General features: G+C 43.7%; 1 protein-coding gene across 1 annotated transcript in view; it reads right to left on the minus strand.

Annotated features, from left to right (window-relative positions):
* Positions 1-6,291: 6,291 nt before the first annotated feature.
* LOC118840908 (DEP domain-containing mTOR-interacting protein-like) overlaps positions 6,292-22,045 on the minus strand; it is a 30,941-nt gene continuing 15,187 nt past the window's right edge. The window contains exons 2-9 of the mRNA XM_036748278.1: positions 21,531-21,709; positions 17,172-17,295; positions 13,894-14,072; positions 12,869-13,051; positions 12,268-12,408; positions 11,261-11,331; positions 7,931-8,035; positions 6,292-6,655 (exon numbers count right to left, since the gene is read on the minus strand). Coding sequence (XP_036604173.1) covers positions 6,530-6,655; positions 7,931-8,035; positions 11,261-11,331; positions 12,268-12,408; positions 12,869-13,051; positions 13,894-14,072; positions 17,172-17,295; positions 21,531-21,709 — 1,108 coding nt within the window. The 3' untranslated portion in view covers positions 6,292-6,529. The remainder of the gene's footprint in view (positions 6,656-7,930; positions 8,036-11,260; positions 11,332-12,267; positions 12,409-12,868; positions 13,052-13,893; positions 14,073-17,171; positions 17,296-21,530; positions 21,710-22,045) is intronic.

Here is a 22,045-nt window from a genome sequence, read left to right on the forward strand (position 1 = left end):
AGAATCATTAAGTCCATTGTATAAGCTCAGAAAAGTTGTAACAGATACAAAGACTATACAGGGCTGAAATTGGAACCTAGGCCTCCTGAGTACCTGGGTCCAGTGATTTTCCCAGGGTGTCCACTTTAATAAGCAGTCAACCTTGCTAGTGTCAGCTTCCTTTTGGGGCAGTCTTTTCTAAAATTTTACTCCTAAAAGTTCAGAAACTCCAGAAATTTAAATTTTATTCCTAATTTGACAGACATTTTTTGGTCTCTGTGCCCATCTTAGTTGGAATATGAACCCCAAATTACATACTCCCCAGCACAGCCTCTCAGAAGTTAACTTTCCCCACCCCTCCCTATCCCCACCCAACTCTGCCACCCTGAGAAAGGATGCTAAAGCACATGAGGATTGGGTTCCATCACAAACCTTCTCCTTCAAAGAAACTTCCTTGCAGACAGGTCCCAGAGGGAAGAGAGGGAAGATGTGTCATCTACATTCCTGATCTCTGAGAAAGAGGCAGGTTCTAAACTGCTGCTAGTCTGGCCTTAGGGGACCTTATGAAACTCATTGGGAGGCCATGACGTCATTGCTGAAGCAGGATAGAATGCCCATCCCCCTCCCTTCTCATTTTCCCCTCCCCTTCTTTTTTTTTCCCCAGGCCTTTCTCTTCCCTTCTCTCACATCTTTTTTTCTTCTTTGCTTCTCCTTTCTTTTTCTTCTCTACATCTCTTCTCTCCTCTTCCCTTCTTGCTACTCTCCCTCACCCTTTTCTCCCCTCTCTTCTCTTTTCCTCTCTTCTGTCTTTCTCTCTCCTTTTCCCCTCTTTCCTTCTCCCCCTCTCCTCTCTTTCCACTTAAGGTGGACTCTGTTTCTCTGAAAGACTTTAAAACAGAGAGAAGCTTTTTGAGATGGAGGTAGAGGCTGTTGTCTAAGAACAATATCCAATTTGAGGAGAATGGACAAAAAGATTCCAAAGTTTAAAAGTCAACAGCATTTTTAAAAATTATTTTCCCAAATTATACATAAAAACAATTTGAAACATTTTTGAGGCAGTCAGGGTTAAATGGCTTGGCCAGGGTCACATAGCTAGTAAGTGTCTGAGGCCAGATTTGAATTCAGACCTTCCTGACTTCAGGGCTGGTGCTCCATCCACTGTGCCACCTAGCTGCCCCTGTACATTCATTTTTTAAAATTTTAGTTCCAAAATCTCTCTCTCACTCCCTCTCTCCCACCTCATCAAGAAAGTAAACACTTTGATGTAGGTTATACATATGCAGTGGGCACACTTAGGTGGCACAGTGGATGGAGTGTCAGGCATGGAGTCAAGAAGTTCAAATCCAACCTCAGACACTTACTAGCTATGTGACCCTGGGTAAATCACTTAACCCTGTTTGCCTCAGTTTCCTCATCTATAAAATGAGCTGGAGAAGGAAATGGTAAACTACTCCAGCATCTTTGCTAAGGAAACTCCAAATGAGGTCATGAAGAGTTGGACACAATGGAAATGATTGAACATACATGGGAGGTCATGCAAAACATATCTCTATATTAGTCATGTTGTGAAAGAAAGCACAGACCAAAAACCAAAACAAGGCAAGAAAAATATAGAAAGTTAAAAAAGGAGTATACTTTGATCTGCATTCAGACTCCACCAGTTCTTTCTCGAGGTAGATGGCATTTTTCATCATAAGTCTTTCAGAATTGTCTTGGATCATTGTATTGCTAAATTAAGTCATTCACAGCTGATCATCATGCAATATTGTTGTTATTGTTACACCGTTCTCCTGGTTCTGCTCATTTTACTTTGCATCAGTCCATATAAATCATTTCAGGTTTTTCTGAAAGAATTCTGCTCATCATTTGTTATAATACAATAGTACTCCATCAAAATAATATACCACAACTTGTTCAGCCAACTGATTGCCATCCCCTCAATTTTCAGTTCTTTGCTACCACATAGAAGAGTTGCTATATGTTTGTACAAATAGGTTCATTTCCTTTTTTAAAATCTGTTTGGGCAACAGCAGTTTCAAGAGGTTGGAACTCAAAGTCTTTAGTAACAAAAGGTTACCAAATTAATGACATTATCAAAGATGATGAGCTCTTCAGAATCATCCTGCTTTCATGAAGCCCCAAGACTGAGACATAGAGAGGTATAGGTACAAAAAGATAATATAGACAGCAGAATAAAAACCTTAACCAAAACTAAACATTTGTACAAAGGAAAAAACTGTAACATGTCCTAAAATGAGAACAAGCTTAAGACCCTCCTCTTCCAGGAGCTTCTTCTTGATACTAAAATTATATCCCTTTTTCTCGAATTCCTACTGCTTGGATTTAGAGTTAGAGCATCTGAGTTCTAACACAAGCTCTGACACTTACTATATGAGTTGGGACAATTCTCTAGGCTTCATCTCTCTGATAAAATGAGAGTGAAGCTAGATGACCTCTGAGGTTTCCTTAGAGCTCTAAATCTATGAGCCTTAATCTCTGTTTCACCAACTTAGCATGACTTCACTCTCCACTGTCTGGTTCCTCAGATGTGAGGATTTTCTTCTCATTGAAAATTCATTTATTCCTTCAACAAGTATTTTAAAATGGCTATTAAGTGCCAGCGACTGAAGACAAAAGCAAACAAACAAACAAAAAAAGAAACAGTCCCTACCTCCAAAGAACTCACTACTGGGGAAGGATGACAACATGAACAAAGGTTAGGAAATGCAAAGTATGTTGAAAATAGTTTTGTGTGTTCTTTGTATACAAAATATGTAAAAAGTAGTTTCGGGGAAATGGTACAAGCAATAGGGGCAGGGGGAATCAGTATAGGCAAATGAGCTTTGAAGGTAGCTAGGGATACAACCAAACAGAGGTGAATGGGTGACAGCCTGAGCAAAGACATGGATGGAGACAGGAAATGAAAACAGTTGTGAACTCCTCTAAGGTAAAAAATATCTCTTCTCCACCTTGTGTCATCTCCATAGCACTGAGCAAAGTACTGGACATTGTCATTGTTTGGTCTTCATTTTTGAAGACCAATGACATCTCAATGTTGGCTATGGTGTGTTCAGCTGTTCAAGCTCAAAAGGTATTACCACAGATTGGGCATAAGTGGTCGATTGGAACATTTATAGTGGAAGTAGCTCTGGATTTGCCCAGCTCATGCTTCCTTTGTGCTTCTACAATTCTATTTTGCTCATGGAATACGGCACCTTCTTTGATGTGGGCACACCACTCTGGGTGGTCCTGCGCTAGTATTAACTGTCTCTCACCATCAATATTAAAGTTCTTCAGAAATACCTTGAGAGTGTCCTTGTACCACTTCTTCTGACCACTATATGAGCACTTACCTTGGGTGAGTTCTCTGTCTCTTGGGTAAGCATGCATTTGGAATTTGAACTATGAAGCCAGACCATTGGAGTTGCACTCTACAGTAGTCTGAATGCTTGGCAGTTCATCTTGAGAGAGGACCTCAGTACACAGTACCTTATATTGCTAACTTCAGGATCTTTCTTAGACAATTCAAATGGAAGCAGTTCAGTCTTCTGGCAGGTTTCACAGGCATACAACAACGTAATCAGCACAATGGTACTGTAGACCATCAGTCTGGCATGCAGCCTTCTCTTTCTTCTCTTCTCCACTTTCTTTCAGAGCCTCCAAAACACTGAGTTAGCTCTGGCAATGTGTGCATCAACCTCATCATCTATGTGGACAGGTCTGGAGACCACACTGCCAAGGTAAGGACACTTATCTAAAGCATTCAAAATTTCTCCATTTACTGTGACCAGTGGTTCCACATATGGATGGTACGGTGCTGGCTGGTGGAGGACCTCTGTTTCTGTAGTGTAGATTGTCTGGCCAAAATTAGCACAAGCAGCAGAAAAATTGATCTTACTCTGTTGCATTTCAGTCTCAGAGGCTGAATTGAGGTATTGGACATGTCTAGTATACTGTGGAACATATTAATTGTTTGGGGTGATATCATTTCCCGAAGCAGGCACTGCGGGAAACTCAGTGAATAAACCAATTGTTAGTTTGGGGATCCCTTGGAAAATTAGCAGGTTTTAACATAGTTTGATTCTGAGCTCTCAGACTCTGTCCTCTTTTTCCCTTCTTTCTTTCCTTCCACCAATCTTGACATTTTCTCTTTCCAGGAATCTTGATTCTTCTTCGTTTGCTCTGAAGTCCCCCATGCCCTCATCCTTGTTCTGAAGAAAGGGTGCACTTCTGCCAAAATGTGAATGTTAAGTCATTGCATCTACCAGTGGGTTATGTATATGGGGTATATGCCTGACTACCCTAGAGAAGCAGCATGGAATGGTGGATGGAGAGCCGGTATCTAAACCAGGAAGACCTGAGTTCCAGTTCCTCCTTTGACACACTGGTTGTATGATTCTGGGCAAATCACTTAACTTGTCAGTCAGTGTCCTAGATATCTAAGACTATAAATGTCATAGTTCTGACCTGAATTGGGAGAGGAACTTTCCTTACCTATGAGTCTCCTATATCAATGAAAGCATAGTCTCTTTGCCTATCACTTCTATGGAAAAATACTGTCCCTTCTTAACAAAGTATCAGGTATCAGCCAAAAGGTAGAGTAAACACTTGGGGCCAGAAAGTCCTTCCTTTCCTGATTTCTGTAATCATACAAGGCAAGTAACCCCCTACCCCCAGCTACACACCCCAGGCAGTTCTGCTTCCCAATTATTTCTGACATCATCGTCATCATCACCACCACCACCACCACCACCACCACAGCAACAACAGCAATAGCTAGCATTTATATAGTGCCTACTGTATGCCAGAGACTGCAAAGCCCTTTACAAATATTACCTCATTTTATCTTTGCGACAACCCTGGGAGGTAGGTGTTATTAAACCCATTTTATAGTTGAGGAAATTGAGAACATCATGTGGAGGGGGAATAAGCATTTATATAGTACCTACTGTGTGCCAGACATTGTGCTAAGGACTTCACAAATCTCATTTGATCCTCAGAACAACGCTGGGAGGTAGGTGCTGTTATTATCTCCATTTCACAGATGACGAAACTAAGGCAAATAGAAGCTATGTGACTTGCCCAGGGTTCTGGCCATCTCTTGGTTAGAACACTTCTGCTGCTGGCACAGAGCCTCCCTTGGTCTGGTTCTACCATTGTGGAAAAAAAATCTTACTTTCCCTGTCTCTTTCCTTAGGTTTCTTATTTGGCTATGTTTGTGTTGGATATGAAGACCTGTTCTGCCAGGTCTGCTGGAGCTGTTCCACAGACCTAAAGTATGGAGGCCACTAAATAATGACAAAAAGACATCATGCCATCAGAGCTCTTTCCAATGTGTGTCATGAGAGTCACAAGCTTTGAGGGCTGGAAGACAACAGGAGACCATGAAGTCTTGCCCCCGTCCTCAGACTCAGGCTCTGCTTCCTACGGTACAAGAGCAAAAGGTGGTATGCCAGACTAAAGTCATGGCCAGATGGTAAAAGGGCCCAAGGTCTGTCTTTGCCTGTGGTTTTAGGAAATGAGGCAGTCACCTCCAGGGGTTGGGGAAGGGTACAGTCCCTCTCTTCATGCTTCAGACCCTCTCTATCCCTCAATTCACTCTTGCTTCTGCAGTGTGGGCCTTATCTTCTTATAGCCCTTGTAACTCTACAAGGCACATTTACAGATACTGTCTCATTTGAGACACACAATAGCCCTGTGAGAAGGAGGCAGGATGGGAATTAACAACCCCATTCCATAGACCAGGAAATTGAAGCTCAGAGGAGGGAAATACCTAGCCCCAGGTCACAGAGCCAAGTTCATGGAAGTCAGAACTGGGACTCTGGTGGTCAAGTTTCTAGTCCTATGTTCTTTCCACTACACCACACTATCTTTCGTGTAAACTGAAAGAGGGTTTATGCCATATCTGGTACATCTCTGGACACCCTCATCGCCACTGGCAAGAGGTGCCTCTCTCTTTGGAAAGCTCCTGATAAAAAGGCCATCTTGTCTATGATGCCTCCTAGATTGATCTCTTTAAACAGAAGTGATTTCCTCCTCTGACTCCTTTAAACTATATTTGAATCTCTCTTGTGGTCATTAATCACATCCTACCTTCTACTATATCTATACATACACATACTATATATGATATATATACATGCATATATATTATATATATATACTCCCATATATGTGTGTAGGGTATATATGTGTGTATGTATGTATGTGTATGTGTTCACACATACATGCATGCATACACACATATACAATATCCTCCCTATTGAATTGCAAACTCTTTGAGGGCAGGAGCATGTCTCACCCATCTGTGTCCACCACAATGACAAACAGAGAACTTTGCACATAGTGGGTACTCAATAAATGTTTATATAATGGTCAACTTAGTCATTCTTAGGACTTTGGAGTTTCTCTCTAAAGTTATGTCTCCTACCCCTCACACATTTTAGTCTGGAGTTTTTTATGGCTTTACAGTTTATCCTGGTTGGCAAGGGGAGTCAGTCACTAGGGAGAGAGGAGGGGAAGGTTGGCAAAGGAGACTCTCAGGCTCCCTTCACTCTATGTCTTCCATAATCTCCATAATCAGTGTCCGTGGCCCCGTCACAATAAGGTTGCTGACCGTCGGGTAGTCCAGATGTAGCACCGAAATGCCATTCACTGAGATCACAAACTGGCATACCTGGATTGGAGAGAAAGAGGACTTAAGGCACACTGAAATGGGGGGAAATGGACCATGATATCTATGGAAACAGTCAGGTCTTAGCATCAAAGGCATCTTACTCTTCTGGTGTGTATCCCTGGAGTATTTGCTAAGGCCAGACCAGGTCTGCAGGGAGAAGGGATCATGTCTGTTCATTTGGTTTAAATGTGATGTGACGAAGGCCTTGGCTCCAAAACCATCCCATTTAAACCTCTTCACTCAGTGACTGCTTCCTCTCCTATGAGACAGTCTTTCAGCTCAGATATATTGCACTGAGACAAGAGATCTATATACCTTCTCTCCCAGAAAGTTCATTCTCCCCTACAGGATCTTGGGCCACGTGCTCAGCAGAATCCTGGGAAAGATTTGGGATGACCCTCCCATGTGGACCCTTTCCCAGAGTCAAGGATTAACAGGGCATACCTGTTTTTAAAGGAGGAAGGACTTTAGGTCACAGACCCCTTAGGTCAAGGACCCTGGTGTTATCATTTCTAGTCCTATGTCCTTTCCACTATGAAATGCTGTCTTTCATGCGGTAGGTACTTAGGCTCGACCTACCAGGAATGGGGCCAGTTGGCCCAGTTGGAAAAGGTGGGATTCCATCTTACTTCCACCTAATCCCAAGAAGTCAATGTTTTAAGGTATTTTTAGTCTAATCTTTTTTTCTCTTATATTGAACCGGTAGTCAGTTGGTCTAAAAGGCAATTTGTCTTCTTGCATCTGGTTAAGCATGTTGTACTTTCAAGCATTTTCTGTCTCTGCTTTGTTTTCACTTTTTTTTCATTTTCTTCCTCTTAACTATGAAAATACTTTGGAGAGAAAAAAAGAGAAGAGAGAAGGGAAGAAGAGAGAAGAAGGAATATGATAGGAGGGGAGGGAAAGAGATAGGGAATGGAAGGAAAAAGAAGGGAGGGGAAAGGAAAATAGAAGATTTGAGAGAAGAGAGGGAAGAGAGAAGAGAAGGGAAGAGGAGAGAAAGGAAGGGAAAAGAGGAGAGGAAAAGGGAAAAGACTAGAAAGTCACTCCATGACTCCTAGCTTTTCCTTGGGGCACCCCAGCCTGTGGGAGCATTTGACTCAATTACTGCCATGAATGGCTTTGATAATGGCCAGTAAACTACACACAAGTACAATCCCAAGTTCACAGTACTCATCCCTCAACTCAACCTCTCAAGGGTCATGGGACAAGATTACAGGAAAACAAATGCATAGGAAAAAGCTCAAGTCTCCCCCCAAGGACCCTTCCTTGGTGTACCTTCATGCCTGCAGCAGCAGCTGGGCCTCCAGGATCCACAGCCTGTATGTGACAGGGTCTTCCTCCTCGGACTACAAACCCCCAACCCACAGCATCCCCTACGATCTGGAAGAAGGCAAAAGATTATTGTGGTACAGTGGTGCAACTGAAAGAGGGCTCGATTTGGAATCAAAGGGCCTGGGTTCAAATCATGATTTTACCACTTATCATCTTATCTGATAGATCTCAGGCAAGTCATTTTACCTCATTAGGCCTGTTTCTTCATCTGCAAAACAAGAAGCTTGGACCAGATGGTCTCTAATGACCTCTAACAGTCTAAATTTTTGGTTCTGGGGCAGCTAGGTGGTACAGTGAATAGAGCACCCACCCTGGCGTCAGGAGGACCTGAGTTCAAACCCGACCTCAGTCACTTGACACACTTAATAGCTGTGTGACCTTGGCCAAGTCACTTAACCCCAATTGCCTTGCCTTCTCCCGTTCTCTTGGTTCCTGGAGGCTGACCTCATCCTGGTCCCATCAAGCTCCTCCTTAGACTCCTCCTCAAGACCTTCCCTAAACCCCTCCTCTACCCAGACCACCCCTCAATTCCTCCCACAACCTTTGTGTATATAAGTCTCATCTTGCTGCCATGAAGGTGCTCAGATTCAATCTAGCTCAGTAGATTGAATCTGACCCGCTTGTGAAAACAGGCGTCACAAAGGGTGGGATTTCTTAAGACAACCCAATATGGCAAACCCTTAATAAACTTCGTCTTTTTCCTTGGAAAAAAAATAAATAAATTTGTTTCTGCGACTATGATGCATTATTAAGGAGCTACCAGCCTCAAAGTCATTGTGTTAGATCAGTGTCAGGATGTTAGGCCCCATTACCCAAAATATGAAGAGGAAAAGCAAGACTAGAAAAGTGAAGCAGAATCAAGAGGAAGGAGAAAGATAAAGAAAGGAAAGGTTAATGTTCCTCTACTGGATCGTGGATCTCATCCCTTTCCAACTGGTCTGCAAGCTCCCCAAGGGCAAAGACCATCTCTGTTCTTGCTCTCTGCCCTGCAGTGCTTAGCCTGAGCTTTGGCACACAGAATTATGGAATCTAAGGACCAAAAGTGACCTCTGAGGCCTTCTAGTCAAAAATTCTTCCTAAAACAAATCCAGCAGCTTGTGATCCAGCCCCTGCTCAAAGATCTCAGTGAGGGGGGATCACTACTTTCTGTGGCTTCCTTTTCCTTTAGTACAACTCTAATAGGAAGTGTTTTCTTAAATATATTATTATTTTTTTCTTAAACATGATTTTACTTACTATCTAGCCTAAATCTGCCTGTCTGCAACTTCCACCTAATACTCCTAGTTCTGTCCTACAGAACTAAGCAAAACAAGCCTTATTCCTTCTACCTGATAGCCCTTCAAATACTTGAAGATGACTACAGTGTCTTCCCTAAGTTTTAAAGAGGCCTACTCACTGAATGGGTGTTACCTCACTCTAAGTGAGTATGTGAAAAGGCCTTAGCCCAAAAGGGTCAGGGTCTCCCAATGTATCCTGGGTCATCTCCAGTCATCCTAATGAATATCTGGTCACTGGACCCAGATGGCTCTGGAGGAGAAAGTGAGGCTGGTGACCTTGCACAGCCCTCCCTCACTCGAATCAAGGTCAACTGCAAGTCATTTCGTCATTTCCCTGATGTCATGGTCCTCTTTGAGAATGAAGGACAAATACAATCTTCTCCTGGTCGAGTACCTTTGGTTCCTTCAGTTGATCCTTGTATGGTCTGTTTTCTAGTCCCTTCATTATCTTGATTGCCCTCTTCTGGACACTTTGCAAGTTATTTATGTCTTTCCTAAAAAGTGGCACCCAGAATTGAACATAGTACTCTAGCTATGGGTGACCAGGGTAAAGAATATCAGAACTATTCTCTCTCTTTTCTGGATATGATCATTCTCTTAATACAGTCTAAAATAGCATAGGCTTTTTGGCTGCTATGTTGAACTGTTGACTTGTACTGAGTTTGTCTTCCACTAAAACCCTCAGATCTTTTTTGAAGATCTTTTTCAAAAACAAAAAACTATTGCCTAGCCACGCCTTCCTCACCCTAAATTTGTGAAGTTTGTATTTTGAACCCAAGGTTGGAAGCTTATAGTCATCCCTATCAAATTTTATCTCATTTCACTCTGCTCCTCCTTCTAGCCTATCAGAGTCTTTAGTTAGCCATCTCCCCAAGCTTCGCACATCTTCAAATACTGTGACAAACATACCATCAATGCCTTCATCCAAGGAATTGACAAAGATCTTGATCAGCACAGAGCTCAGGACAAGTAATATGAAATTCACATTTGTATAGCAATTTCTTTACAACAACTCTTTGAAGGAGGTAGCACAAGCTATTTATTACCCTTCTGTGGATGAGGAAACCAAGGTTTAGATAAGCTAAGTGACTTATCCTTTGTCCTACTGCTAATAAGTATGAAAAGTAGAATTTCAATTCAGGACTGCTAACTCCAGCTCCAGCACCTGATCTACCATGTAATATTCCCTTGAACCTACTGGCTATATCCCTCCCAGAGTTGACCTCAATACAGGGGAAGTCAACGACTTGTTCAATCAAATTGACCTACGTTATAAAGATGTAAAATTTTAGAACTGAAATTGAGCACCGAGATCAATCATCAAATCCAACTCCTTCGTTTTACAGATGAAGAAACATGAGTTCTAGAGAAAGGAAAATGACTTCCTCAAGGTCACATGGTGGATGGTCGAGACTGGAGCCTAGTTTTCCTTCGATTCAATGTTCTTTCCATTACATTGTTCAGCTTCCTACTTGCCTGTGACAAAGTGAGGGGAAGTTTAAAAAAGGTAAGGCTAGCAGGGCAGGTAGAGAAGGGAGAGTGAGTAGAGAGCCCACAAAGAGTCATTCTAGGTTCTCCCTTAACTTCCTGCCCTTCAGGGCTTCATGGACACATACTGAAATCTAACACTGGGAAATCTAGTTTTTGTGCATCAACATTGGCAGCTGATGGGGGGAAATGATTCGGGAAGGGGTTGTTATTCCCCCCCAAGAAGACCCCCTCCCTACAATGACTTTTTTCCCTCTTTACACCAACCCATCCATAGCATGACTGCCCCCAGACTACTACCTCTAGAGTTCCCTTTCCATGGTTCTCCTGTCCTAGGACTTATTTCTATCCCCAATAACCACTAAGGCATTGGCCAGATTTCCTCCCAGACAGACCACCCCCTCTCCCAGCATGATTGCATCCATGATTAGCCCATCTTCTGCAACTTAACTTTCCCAATAAAATTTTCTCCAGGTGCCAGGATTTCTAGTTACAACTGTCCACTTACTGTTAGAGTCTTCTTCACATAGGGGGCTCCTGGGGACAATAGCTCCTCAATGGTTACCTGTCTCTTCAGCACTGATGTAGAAAAAGGGGTCATTTAGTTAGAGTTCAAGAAGGCCCACAGAAAGAAAAAAGGAATGACCCCACTCTTTTACCCCAGTGAAGCCCACCAACCCTGGTCATCCTTTAAATTTATCCTCAACTTTTCTCTCAGATAGGGGAGATACTCCCTTATTGTACTAAGAAAGTGGCCTGTCTTTGGGATGGACAAATGGATACTCAACCTATTACAGCCAGGCACCCATGAAGACCTGGGAAAGGAACCCTGACCCAAAGACCCAGAGATTTGCATTTTAAGGAAAAGAGCCACAAATTTTGGCAAAGCCCATGCCTATATAGAACCTCCAATTTTGGCATATGCAATGTGTCATTCATTCATTCACTCATGCACAATGTGCCAGGTTCCTCTGGGTGATAGAGAGAAGGATAAAACATAGTCCCTGACAACAGAGCACTCTATACATAATAGTCTGTAATTGGACATTTTTACGAGCATGTGTATAGCATGTGAGTGTGTATGTATGTCTGCATTTGAGAGTCTGTGATATTAGTGTTTGTTTATCTGTTTATCACTGTGTCTGTGTGACTGCGTAGGTTAGCCAAGATCATATCTGCCTCAACCCACTTACAGCATCTGATACCACCAGGTTATTGGACAATACCTCTCAGCTCCAGACCTGGAACTCTGCCTCTCTAGTCACACCACCTAGTGGTGCTTTGAAAAACTAAGTCCTTGATGGGTGGTACTTGGGAAATCCCCCTTCAAAGAGTCCTCGAGAGAAGGTCAGCAGGTGGAGTTTGTGTTCAACTTGCCCAAGATCACACAGCAAGTGGGTGAAAGACAAAGAAATAGATCTCAACCTTCTGATGTGGATTTCAGGGCTCTTTCTCCTATACCACGCCACTGAATTGCTGAGTGATATAGACCAAGAGATGGACAGAGAGCCTTACCTGACTTGGGGTTGCACTCAGAGCCTGGTGGGAGCCCCAGAAGAGGTGGACTGTTATAGAAGGGGCCAGCTCCCCCTGCTAGGCTGGTGACACTGCTTCTCCTGACAGCCGAGACCACTTTGATTTCCTTGTTAGGCTGAACTGAAAGGGAAAAAAAATAAGGCCTTGGTTTGGGAGGGTGTTAGAAGAAAGCCTGCCTACTCCCACCAGGGCACAGCCTAGGTCCCATTTTTCACTGAGACATGTACCCTGACAATAGACCAATCCAAAACTTTCTCTGGATGAGATAGCTACACCTGGCAGCAGGGGTTAGGGGTAGAGGATTCCTGGGTATTTTCATATCGAATAAATGACAGAATCATAGATAATCCAAAACTTCATTGGCTTCTATACAATATGTACAGTACTCATGCTCAAATACATATAAAAAAACATTGCCTCTCTGCCTATCTCTGAGACCTGTGTGGCATGGCCCTATTTTCAGAAGCCTGGATCTCAGCTAGATAATGAAAAGATAAGGCCATTTTAGAGAATTGAGAACTGGTACCAATGTGCCAATTAATATCCGTCCCCTGAGAGTGGATGCCCCTGACCAAGTTACCTGAGAGGAAGCTGGTATTGCCCTGGTCAGGGTTGAGCTTTCGAAGACAGAAGGGGCTATCAGGGCTCTCAGGGACAGCTCGGATGTTGTCAGTCAGAAGCTCCGTCAGCCGCCGCCGCCTACGGAAGTTGATCCGGAACTGGTAGAGGATATTGCTGTCAAAGAAGTGGTGCTTGGTAGAGACTGGGCAGAGAGAGGGGAGAGGTCAGCAAGGCTGGAGAAGTCCCTGCCTCACCCTCCCTCTTCCCTTTCAGACTAAGCCTCTTCCGTGGCCCTCTGAACTGAGCATTGGAGAGTCTCCTGCTTCCAAAACATTTCCTCCAACAACCAAACAGCTCTGCTCATTTGTGAAGGAGTCTTTCCCCTGAGTGCTGCACTTGGAGTCAGGAAGATAGTTTAAATTCCACCTCAGACTTATTGGCTATGTGGACTTGGGTAAGCCACTAAACACCTCTATTTGCCTCAGTTACCTCAACTGTAAAATGAGGAAGTAGGACTCAATGGCCTGAAAAATTCCTTCCATTTTTATATTTATCATCCTATGCTTGACCTAGAATGCTACTTCCTGCTCTCATTGGCAGCCCCCTTCTCTGAACTCCTAAAATTCTTATCACTGGTTTCTCATACAACGAGCCCTAGATCACAAACTCTCCTGTCTTGTCCTGTTCCATGTGTAAAAGCTTGGTCTTCCCAGACAGAAAGAGCTCCCTGAAGGCAAGATTTAGGGCTTTTCCTTTGCCTATTTACACAATGGCATAACAGAAGATAGAACTGGCCCTACAAGAGCCAGCAATAAAGACTTACTAAAGGATTCATTGTTTTCTGGTGCCTGAAATTCCACCATTAGTGTGGCATTCCTTGAGAATATTCATTAAAACTCTTTTAAAATATAGAAGCCATCCCATGTTGTATGGGAATCAGAGTGAGGGCACAGGGCAAGGAAGCTATACTTCCCTGACTTTAAGTTGCTCCAAACTGCCCCTCCACACCAATCTCCTTGTACCTTATCCTCTCCTCCCCCTCACCATGTTGAATGATCCCATGTTCCAGAAGAGTCCGACACAGCTCCACAGCCTCCTTCCTGCTGGCTGCCTCTCCCTCCTGAGTGAGCCAGTCCACCATCTCACAGCCCAGGAAAGCTCGCTGGTACCTGACAGACTTTTCCTCCCGCACTTTAAGGATTGAGTCATCTGCACTCACCAACCTAGGGAGAGAGGACAAATTGGAATGAGGATATCTCCCACCTTGTATCCCCCATTCCCTCCTTAATAATCCTTCTTATAGTACTTTGTAATATATATGATGCTTTAAAATCCATTAGTTCCCTGGACTTCTATGACATCCTTGGAAGGGGTCATGGCAGCAGGTATTCAAATCCTGATTCTACAGAAGAGGGGGAGTGATTGGTGTTCAAAGCCACACAGCAAATTTGTGGTGGAGCCAGAATCAGAGCTCAGGGAAGGTCATGTGTTAAAAGCAAAAAGATGAGGAGTCTGTTGACTCAGACTCCAGTTTCAGCTCTGCTACTAAATTATGTGACTGAGGAATATGATTCTCAGTTTCTCTGTCTATAAAATAGGAATGATAATGCATGCCCCATCCAACTCACAGAGTTGTTCTGAGGAGGAAATGTTATTAATGTCTGTGAAAAAATACAAAGGCCTTTGCAAATGTGTGGAATGTCACTGGTTTTTGTTTTGGTCCTCTGTGTGTGTGTGTGTGTGTGTGTGTGTACATGCACGTGTGAGTGTGTGCATGTGTTTCCAGCTGGACAGAAAAAAGTAGGAGGACGCTCTGTCACACGTTCTGGTGAGTACTATAGGGCCAGGACCTAGGTGCCTCATTGAAGAAGGTTCAGTCCCATTGGTCCAGGTTAGGACTCTCTCCCAGTCCTGAGAAGGTATAGGTACCTTAGGTCACTTGCCTCCAGGACCAGGTCACCAGAGGGGGCTGATCTTTAGCATCCCCAGGAGAGTCATGGAGCAAAGTTAATTATAGCTGCCTGCATTCTTAGAGATGGTCAGCAGAGGGAGCTGTAGGCCTGTGGATCTCTGACCAGCTGTTCTCTAAAAGTGCTACTCAGAAAACTGGAGTAAAGAGAGGAAAGACAGGTACACACACACACACACACACACACACACACACACACACACAGGCGATCACAAGCACACTGCATGCAAGCACAAGTCATGTGAACACTGCAGGCAGGTGTGAGCTCACACTCACATGCATGATGTGCACACGTACTTGCTGCTCAACTGTTCAAAGACTTGTTCCCTTGGATATTATACAGACACATGTGTATGCTCCCCATTTACTCACATGGGCACTAGCAGGCAGACACAGGGTCATAGATTCAAAGCTAAAACTTTTACAGATCGTGGGACCATGAATTTTAGAGTTGAAAGGAACTTTGGAGGCTAACTAGTCCAATACTCTCACTTTACAGAGGAGGAAACTGAGAACCAAAGAGCTGAGGTCCAGTATGTAGTAAGAGTGTAGTGACAGAGCTGGAATTTGAACCTTGGCTCTCAGACCCCAAATCCACCAAGCTTGTCACCAGACCATCCTGGTCCATTCAATTAAATTGGATAAGAATCAATTTAGCATTTGTATGCCAGGATACAAAGAAAAAATGGAACAGTCCCAGGCAACAAAGAGCTTATGTTCTGCTTAGAGAAGGCAATATATAAAAAGAAATATGCAATATAAGTATGATTACTAGGTCATTTTGGGTCAGGGGAAGCACTAACTAGAGAAATCAGGAAAGACCTCTTGTAGGGTACACATTTGAGCTAGATCTTAAAGGGAGTGTAGCGTTCTAAGAGGTAGACATAAGGAAGAACAGAATTCTAAGCACAATCAGGCTGAGAGATGAAGTGTTGTATATGAGGATCATCAAATATGTCCGTTTGCCTGGAAGGTGAACTGTGTAAAGACAAGTAAAATGTTATAACCCTGGAAGGGAAGGCTGGGGCCAGCCTGAGATGGGCTTGAAATGCCAAAGGAAGGTTACATATTGTCCTAGAGGCAAGAGGTAGACACTGGAGCTTCTTAAGCAGGGGAGTGACGTGGTCAGATGTGTACTTTTAGAATATTACATTGACAGCTGTGTGGAAGATGGAGTAGAGAGGGAGGAGACTATGAGGCTAATTAGGCGGCTATTGCCAAAGTTTAGGCAAGATGTGGACCCCAGCTAGGATAGTCAGTCATGTGAACAGAGAAAGGTGTACAGAAGAGAGAATCGAGGTAGAATTTAAGTCATTTTGCCATTGATTGGATATATGGGGTGACAGACAGAGTCAAGCATGAAATCTAGTTTGTGAATCTGGGTGACTGGAAGGATTACAGTGCCCTAACAGCAATCTGGAACATTAGGAAGAAGAGCAAGTCTGGGGCCAGATAAACAAGTTTGATTTTAGCTAAGTTGAGTTTGAGGTGCCTAAAGGCCATCCATTTGGAAAAATCCAATAGGCAGTGAGTGAGGCAGAACAGGAGTTCAAGAGAGAGAGACTAGGGCTGGATATATAGATCTGACGATCATTGTGTAGAAGGGATAGTTGAACCCATGGGGACCGATGAAATCACAAAGAGACAGGTGAGCGGGAGGTGAGAAAATTGAGACAATGAATCTAGATAATTTTTTCTGGGCCTGGAATGGTCAAGTTTTTTGAGAATGGGGCAGATCTGGGTGTATTTACAGGCATCAGCAGAGGATCTAGTGTATATGACTGACAGAGAGAGACAGGATGATAAAAGTGGCAAGAAAAGAAAGGAGGGAAAAGGATAGAGAGCACAAGCAGAGGCTGGTCTAGGCCAGCTCCCTTGTATACTGTGTATAAATATTCTCATGTGAACACAGTAGAGACATAGTCACATGTACACACATGTGTATATAGATGTATATATATATGTATATATTCCCATGGAATCTGAAGGCAGACATATATACACAGGGCACTGATGCATTCCCATGGACACTGCGCATAGGCTTTCATGTGCATACAAGCATGTTCACATGTGCAACAAACAGAAGTATGCTCAAATGCACACATACTAAACAGGCATGCTGAAGGTACACAGACAAGAATGTGCTCATATGTGGACAGACATTTGTAGAAGGGGGGGGTGGGTGACATATAGAGAAGAGGAAGACAAAAGCTAATGGAGTCTTTTGTGGTCAATGATGGTCCCAGGGCTACTATGAGAAAATGGCAGGGCTGAAATTAATTCCAATCCCAGCCCTCCCCCTCCCCCAAACACTCCCCTTGTTCCGGCCCCCCTCTCCCACCCTGCTACATACGCTTCATACAGACTCTGGCCTCGAAGAAACACCTTGACATCCTTGTTTAAAGGGAAGGTTCCATCGTCCTTGCGGAAACGATACAGCAGTTTGGCATCTTTGTAGTCTGAGTGCTCATCACACACTGTGGAGGTTGGGGATGGGCATCACTCAGGACATCCCACACCCATAGGAACCAAGTAGCACCCTCCCACTCAGAACAGAATCTGCATAGCATCTTGCCAAACAGGCCAAAAGACCACTGGAGCCACTGACAGGCAAGTAAACAGATGTTTATGAGAGCGGATGGACAAATGACCCTGATCAATTCACCAGTGTTCTATCCTTGGTCTTTCATGGTCACAATCTGGCCTTGGCATAGAACACTTTTTTCAGGGAACGTGATGATCTCATTTGGACACTCCTTACCCCCAGGAGCCAACTGGCAGGAGAGGAATGTTCAAAGAAAGCAATTAAAAAGCTTAAAGTCAGAAAGACAGTGAGTGGTAGAAATATGGCTAAAACTCTGAACTGATGTCTTCCTCCACTCTCTCCTAGTTCAACCCTTTCTCCTATGAAGAGGTGGTCCTTTTCCTTGCCAGGGCAAATCCCTCTACCTGCATCCTTAATCGTATCTCTTCCCATCATTTCCAGCAGATAGCCCCTCTATCATTCCCACTCTCACTAATCTCCACTATCTGCTGGTTCCTCCCCTGCTGCCTACAAATGCACTCTTCCTTTAAAAACCCTCACCTCATCTGACCATCCCCCCGCCCCAGCTATTCCCTACATTTCTTTCCCCAAACCCCTTCTCCCCCTCTCAAAGAGGACCATGACATCAAGGAGGTGATGCCATGACTCATAAGGGAATTGGATTTAAGTGAGGGAGGGCTGTGCAAAGCCACCAGTCTCACTTTCTCCTCTGGAGCCATCTGGGTCCAGTGGCCAGATATAGATCAGAATGAGTGGAGATGGCTCTGATATAGTGGGAGACCTTGGCCTTTTTAAGATAAGGTCTTTAACAGATCTCAGTTTGACTGAGGCAATGCCCAATCATTTATTAAGGGTGTGTAAGAAATGAGGCAGAGAATGTTCTCTTTTACCTAGTCAAAAAAAAAATCAATCCAGGAGGGGAAGACCCTCAGAGTTTCTGGCCAAAACAGAAACAATTTACATTCACTCTCAGCCAATCAGGGCCCAAACAATGACCAAGTAAGGCTTGGTCTGTGACCTATGGCCAGAGTGATTCGGGTTGAAGGCACATGATCCTTAAGAAAGAAATGTAGCCCGGGAGCCCAGAGATATCTTGCCAAGTTTCAGCAATCAAAATTTGCATTTCTGTGTAACATATGTATGTATCATTTCCCTCTGTCTCCCTCCTCTGTCCCTCCTCTCTCTGTCTGTCTCCTCTCCACTCTCCTCCCCTTCTCTTCTCCCCTCTCTCTGTCTCTCTGCCCCCCATCCCCCTCCTTCCATCCTAAATCTTAGCCTTACCTGGTAATTTCCCCCACCCCTAATGCCTTCCCTACAAGATTACCTCCAGTTTACACTGCATATTTTATTTACACCTAATTGTTTCTAAATTGTCTAACCCTACCTCTCTCTCTTCCCCCACCTCCCCCACCCCAATTAGAAAAGTGAGCTCCTTACGGGCAGGAACTGGGTTTTTTTGTTGCTGTTATTGTTTGTTTTCCTTTCTTTGTTTTCACTAGGGAATGGTTCAAAGTAGCCAGGGTTCACAGTAGGATCTCAATAAATGCTTGTTGCCAGAAAGGAGGTTTGACCTGTCTGGATACCCATCCATTCATCTATCCACCCACACATCCACGTAAGACTTCTTTCTGTGTTTCCCAGGAAGGGCTGGTCAGACCTAGGACCCAGGGGAGTAGGTGGGCAGGGAATAGTAGGCCAGAAAGAAATGAAGGGAGAAATCAAAGTAACTACTTCCATGGAGTAGTCAAGTCACACCCTCCCTACCACAGCTCCTCCCTGAATAAACAGAGTCATTAAGAACAGCACCAAATCCAGAGCAATTGGCCTGATGACCACATTAACATAAATAAAGCCACAATGAAAGACTTCAGCAATCCCTATATTTGGTGCCAAATCTTAACTTCAAAGGGGTAAAGCAAGCCTCCTGTCTCCTAGAAGAAAGGTGGTGGATTATAGGTGCTGAATGAGGCATATTGTCAGATAAGGCTAATGTATTTGTTTTGATTAACCAAACTTTGTAATATAGGAGGATACATAGGAGGAGCTAGGGAGTAATGGGGATATGACAATGTTTTTGAAAAGAGCTTCAGTATTTTTTTTAAAGAAGGCAGAGCTTTCATACTCAGGGATAAGGGGCAGAGTAAATTAAGACAGCCATTTTCCCAAGTCCTGTGTCGTTTGCATGTGGAGAGTGAGGGAAAGGAGAGAGGCGGGAACGAGAAGCCAAGTCTCATTCCTCTGTGGCTTTGGTTTCTTGGACCACAGGCCAAGGCCTGGGCAAGGGTCAAAGCTGGTTCTTGTTCCATCCAAATGAATCTGTTCATCATTCATCCATAATTACGGCCTGGCCACACAGCTCAGCTTAGGAGAACCACCCAGGAGACCTCCAGGAAGAGAAGCTTGTGAAGCTGCGTGGACACACACACACACACACACACACACACACACACACACACACTCTCTCTCTCTCTCTCTCTCTCTCTCTCTCTCTCTCTCTCTCTCTCTCCTTCCCATACCTCCCTCCTTTCCTCCCTCCTCTTCCCCCATGGAGTATGGAATTCTCCAGATGAATTTATCAACCAGACAAGGGCCTAGTGTTTCCCTCTCATACCCTAGCCATGACTTAGCAGAAAAAAGACAATCTATCCCCCTGATCCAAATTGCAGACTATTAGGACTGCCTGACCTACCTCTATGATATCACTGGAGGGGTGTCAAGAAGTCCCCCACTCCCAAATATCCCTCTGGCTGGTGCCTGAATTAACCATGTGGGATAATACAGGATGGTACATGAACTTTCTCTGAAGTCACAGTATTCATACTGAGCTTACTGTATGATGAAAAGCCCAGATCTTTTTCATAGAACCTATTGTCTAGTTCATACCTTTCCCATCCTATATTTGTGAAATACATTTTTGAATCCAAGTGTATAATTATGCATATATGTGTATGTATATGTCTATGTATATACATATACATGTATATATAAAATTATTAAAATTTGACTTGGCTCATAATTCCAATCTACCAAGGTCATTGTGTCCCTTCCTCAAGCTTTATGTCACCTATATATTTGATAAACATCCCATTTATGCCTTCATTCAAATGATCAATGGTTCAAATACTGCCTCTGATGCTTACTGACTGTGTGATCTTAGCCAAGTCACTTAATTTCCAGGAGTCCCAGTGTCCTTATCTATAAAGATGGAGGAGAGGTTGGCTTAGATGGCCTCAAGCCTCTCTCAGCTCTAAAGATGTGACCCCATGATCTTTCCCAGCCTCATTCTTTTGGGTTAAGCACTGCCTTCTCTAGGCTCCTCTTATTAAGCCCATCATTAGCCAACGACATCTCAACACAAGTGAAATTATCATATGGATTCCAAGACAACTTGACAAAAGGGCAGCTTCCCTGGGCATAGATGCTAGGCATGGGGCTGAGTCAGGAGGGGACAATTTTTTACAAAGCTCAGGTGAGAAGTAGAGCAGAGCACTAGCCGACACCAGCAGGAAAAGGCATTGTTACCAAAACACTCTTTCTCTCTCACAACTTCAATCACAACTGGAATCCAGTGATGATGCGGGAAAATATTGGCTACTTAGCTGTGGGTCATGCTCCAAGGACTAAAGCCACACACAGACAGACACTGAACCATTGTCCTTTTCTACACGGGGGTGGAGGAAATTTTTGAACATGGAGGCAAAAGAAAAGTGAAAAAAAATGTCTAGAAAGGGAGTTAGGAATTTTTAAAATGCCATGGCCTTTGCAAAAAAAAAAAAAAGGAAAGAAAGAAAAGAAAAGAAAAATGAATAACTAATCATAGCAGAGGTCCTCTCCATATCTTAAATCCAAAGGGACTAACCACAGTGGGAGAGATGTAGGCCAGATACAGCTGAAAATGTAAGACACTGGAAGAGATTATTAAATAAGGCTACAGATATTGAAGGTGAGGTCAGGCAAATGTAAGAAGCTGGGGGGAGAGAACTTTCTGAGGGGAGGAGAGGCTCTTCACAATGTTCTACCCTTCCCCTATCCAAACCACATAGATCCCCACCTACTCTGACCATGTACGGTTGGCCCTCTCTGTCCCTTCAGAAGTGAAGCTGCTGGACTCTACAGATGGGATGGAAGAGCGGGGAGGCAAAGGGAGCTGGAAGAGAGACTACATACCATGATGAATGATGTAGTGGTCCATCAGTTTCTGCATCAGCCGAATGCCTGTTTCTCTGTCTGGTGCCTCCTTGTGGTCTATCAGCCAATCCGTGAGCTCCTTGGCAACAAAACAGTTGGGATATGTCCGAAGATGATAACGTCGATCCTTGATGAGCTTCCCATCGTGAAGTCGAAGCCTAAAACAGATGAAGGAGGGCAGAGGAAAAGCTAGGAGAGCTCTTAGAAGTGATGTACTAAAATATTTATAGTAGCTCTTTTTTGGGGGCAAAGAATTAGAAATTGAGGGGATGCCCATCAATTGGGGAATGGCTGAACAAGTTGTGGCATGTGATTATGATGGAATATCATTGTACTATGAGAAATGATGAGCAGGATGCTCTCAGAAAAACCTGGAAAGACTTTCATGGACTGATGCAAAGTGGAATGTACTGCGTACAAAGTAACAGCAATATTGTAAGATGATCAGCTGTGAATGACTTAGCTGTTCTCAGCAATACAATGATCCAAGACAC

Source organism: Trichosurus vulpecula, chromosome 3, assembly GCF_011100635.1.
Source record: "Trichosurus vulpecula isolate mTriVul1 chromosome 3, mTriVul1.pri, whole genome shotgun sequence".
Lineage (NCBI taxonomy): Eukaryota > Metazoa > Chordata > Mammalia > Diprotodontia > Phalangeridae > Trichosurus > Trichosurus vulpecula.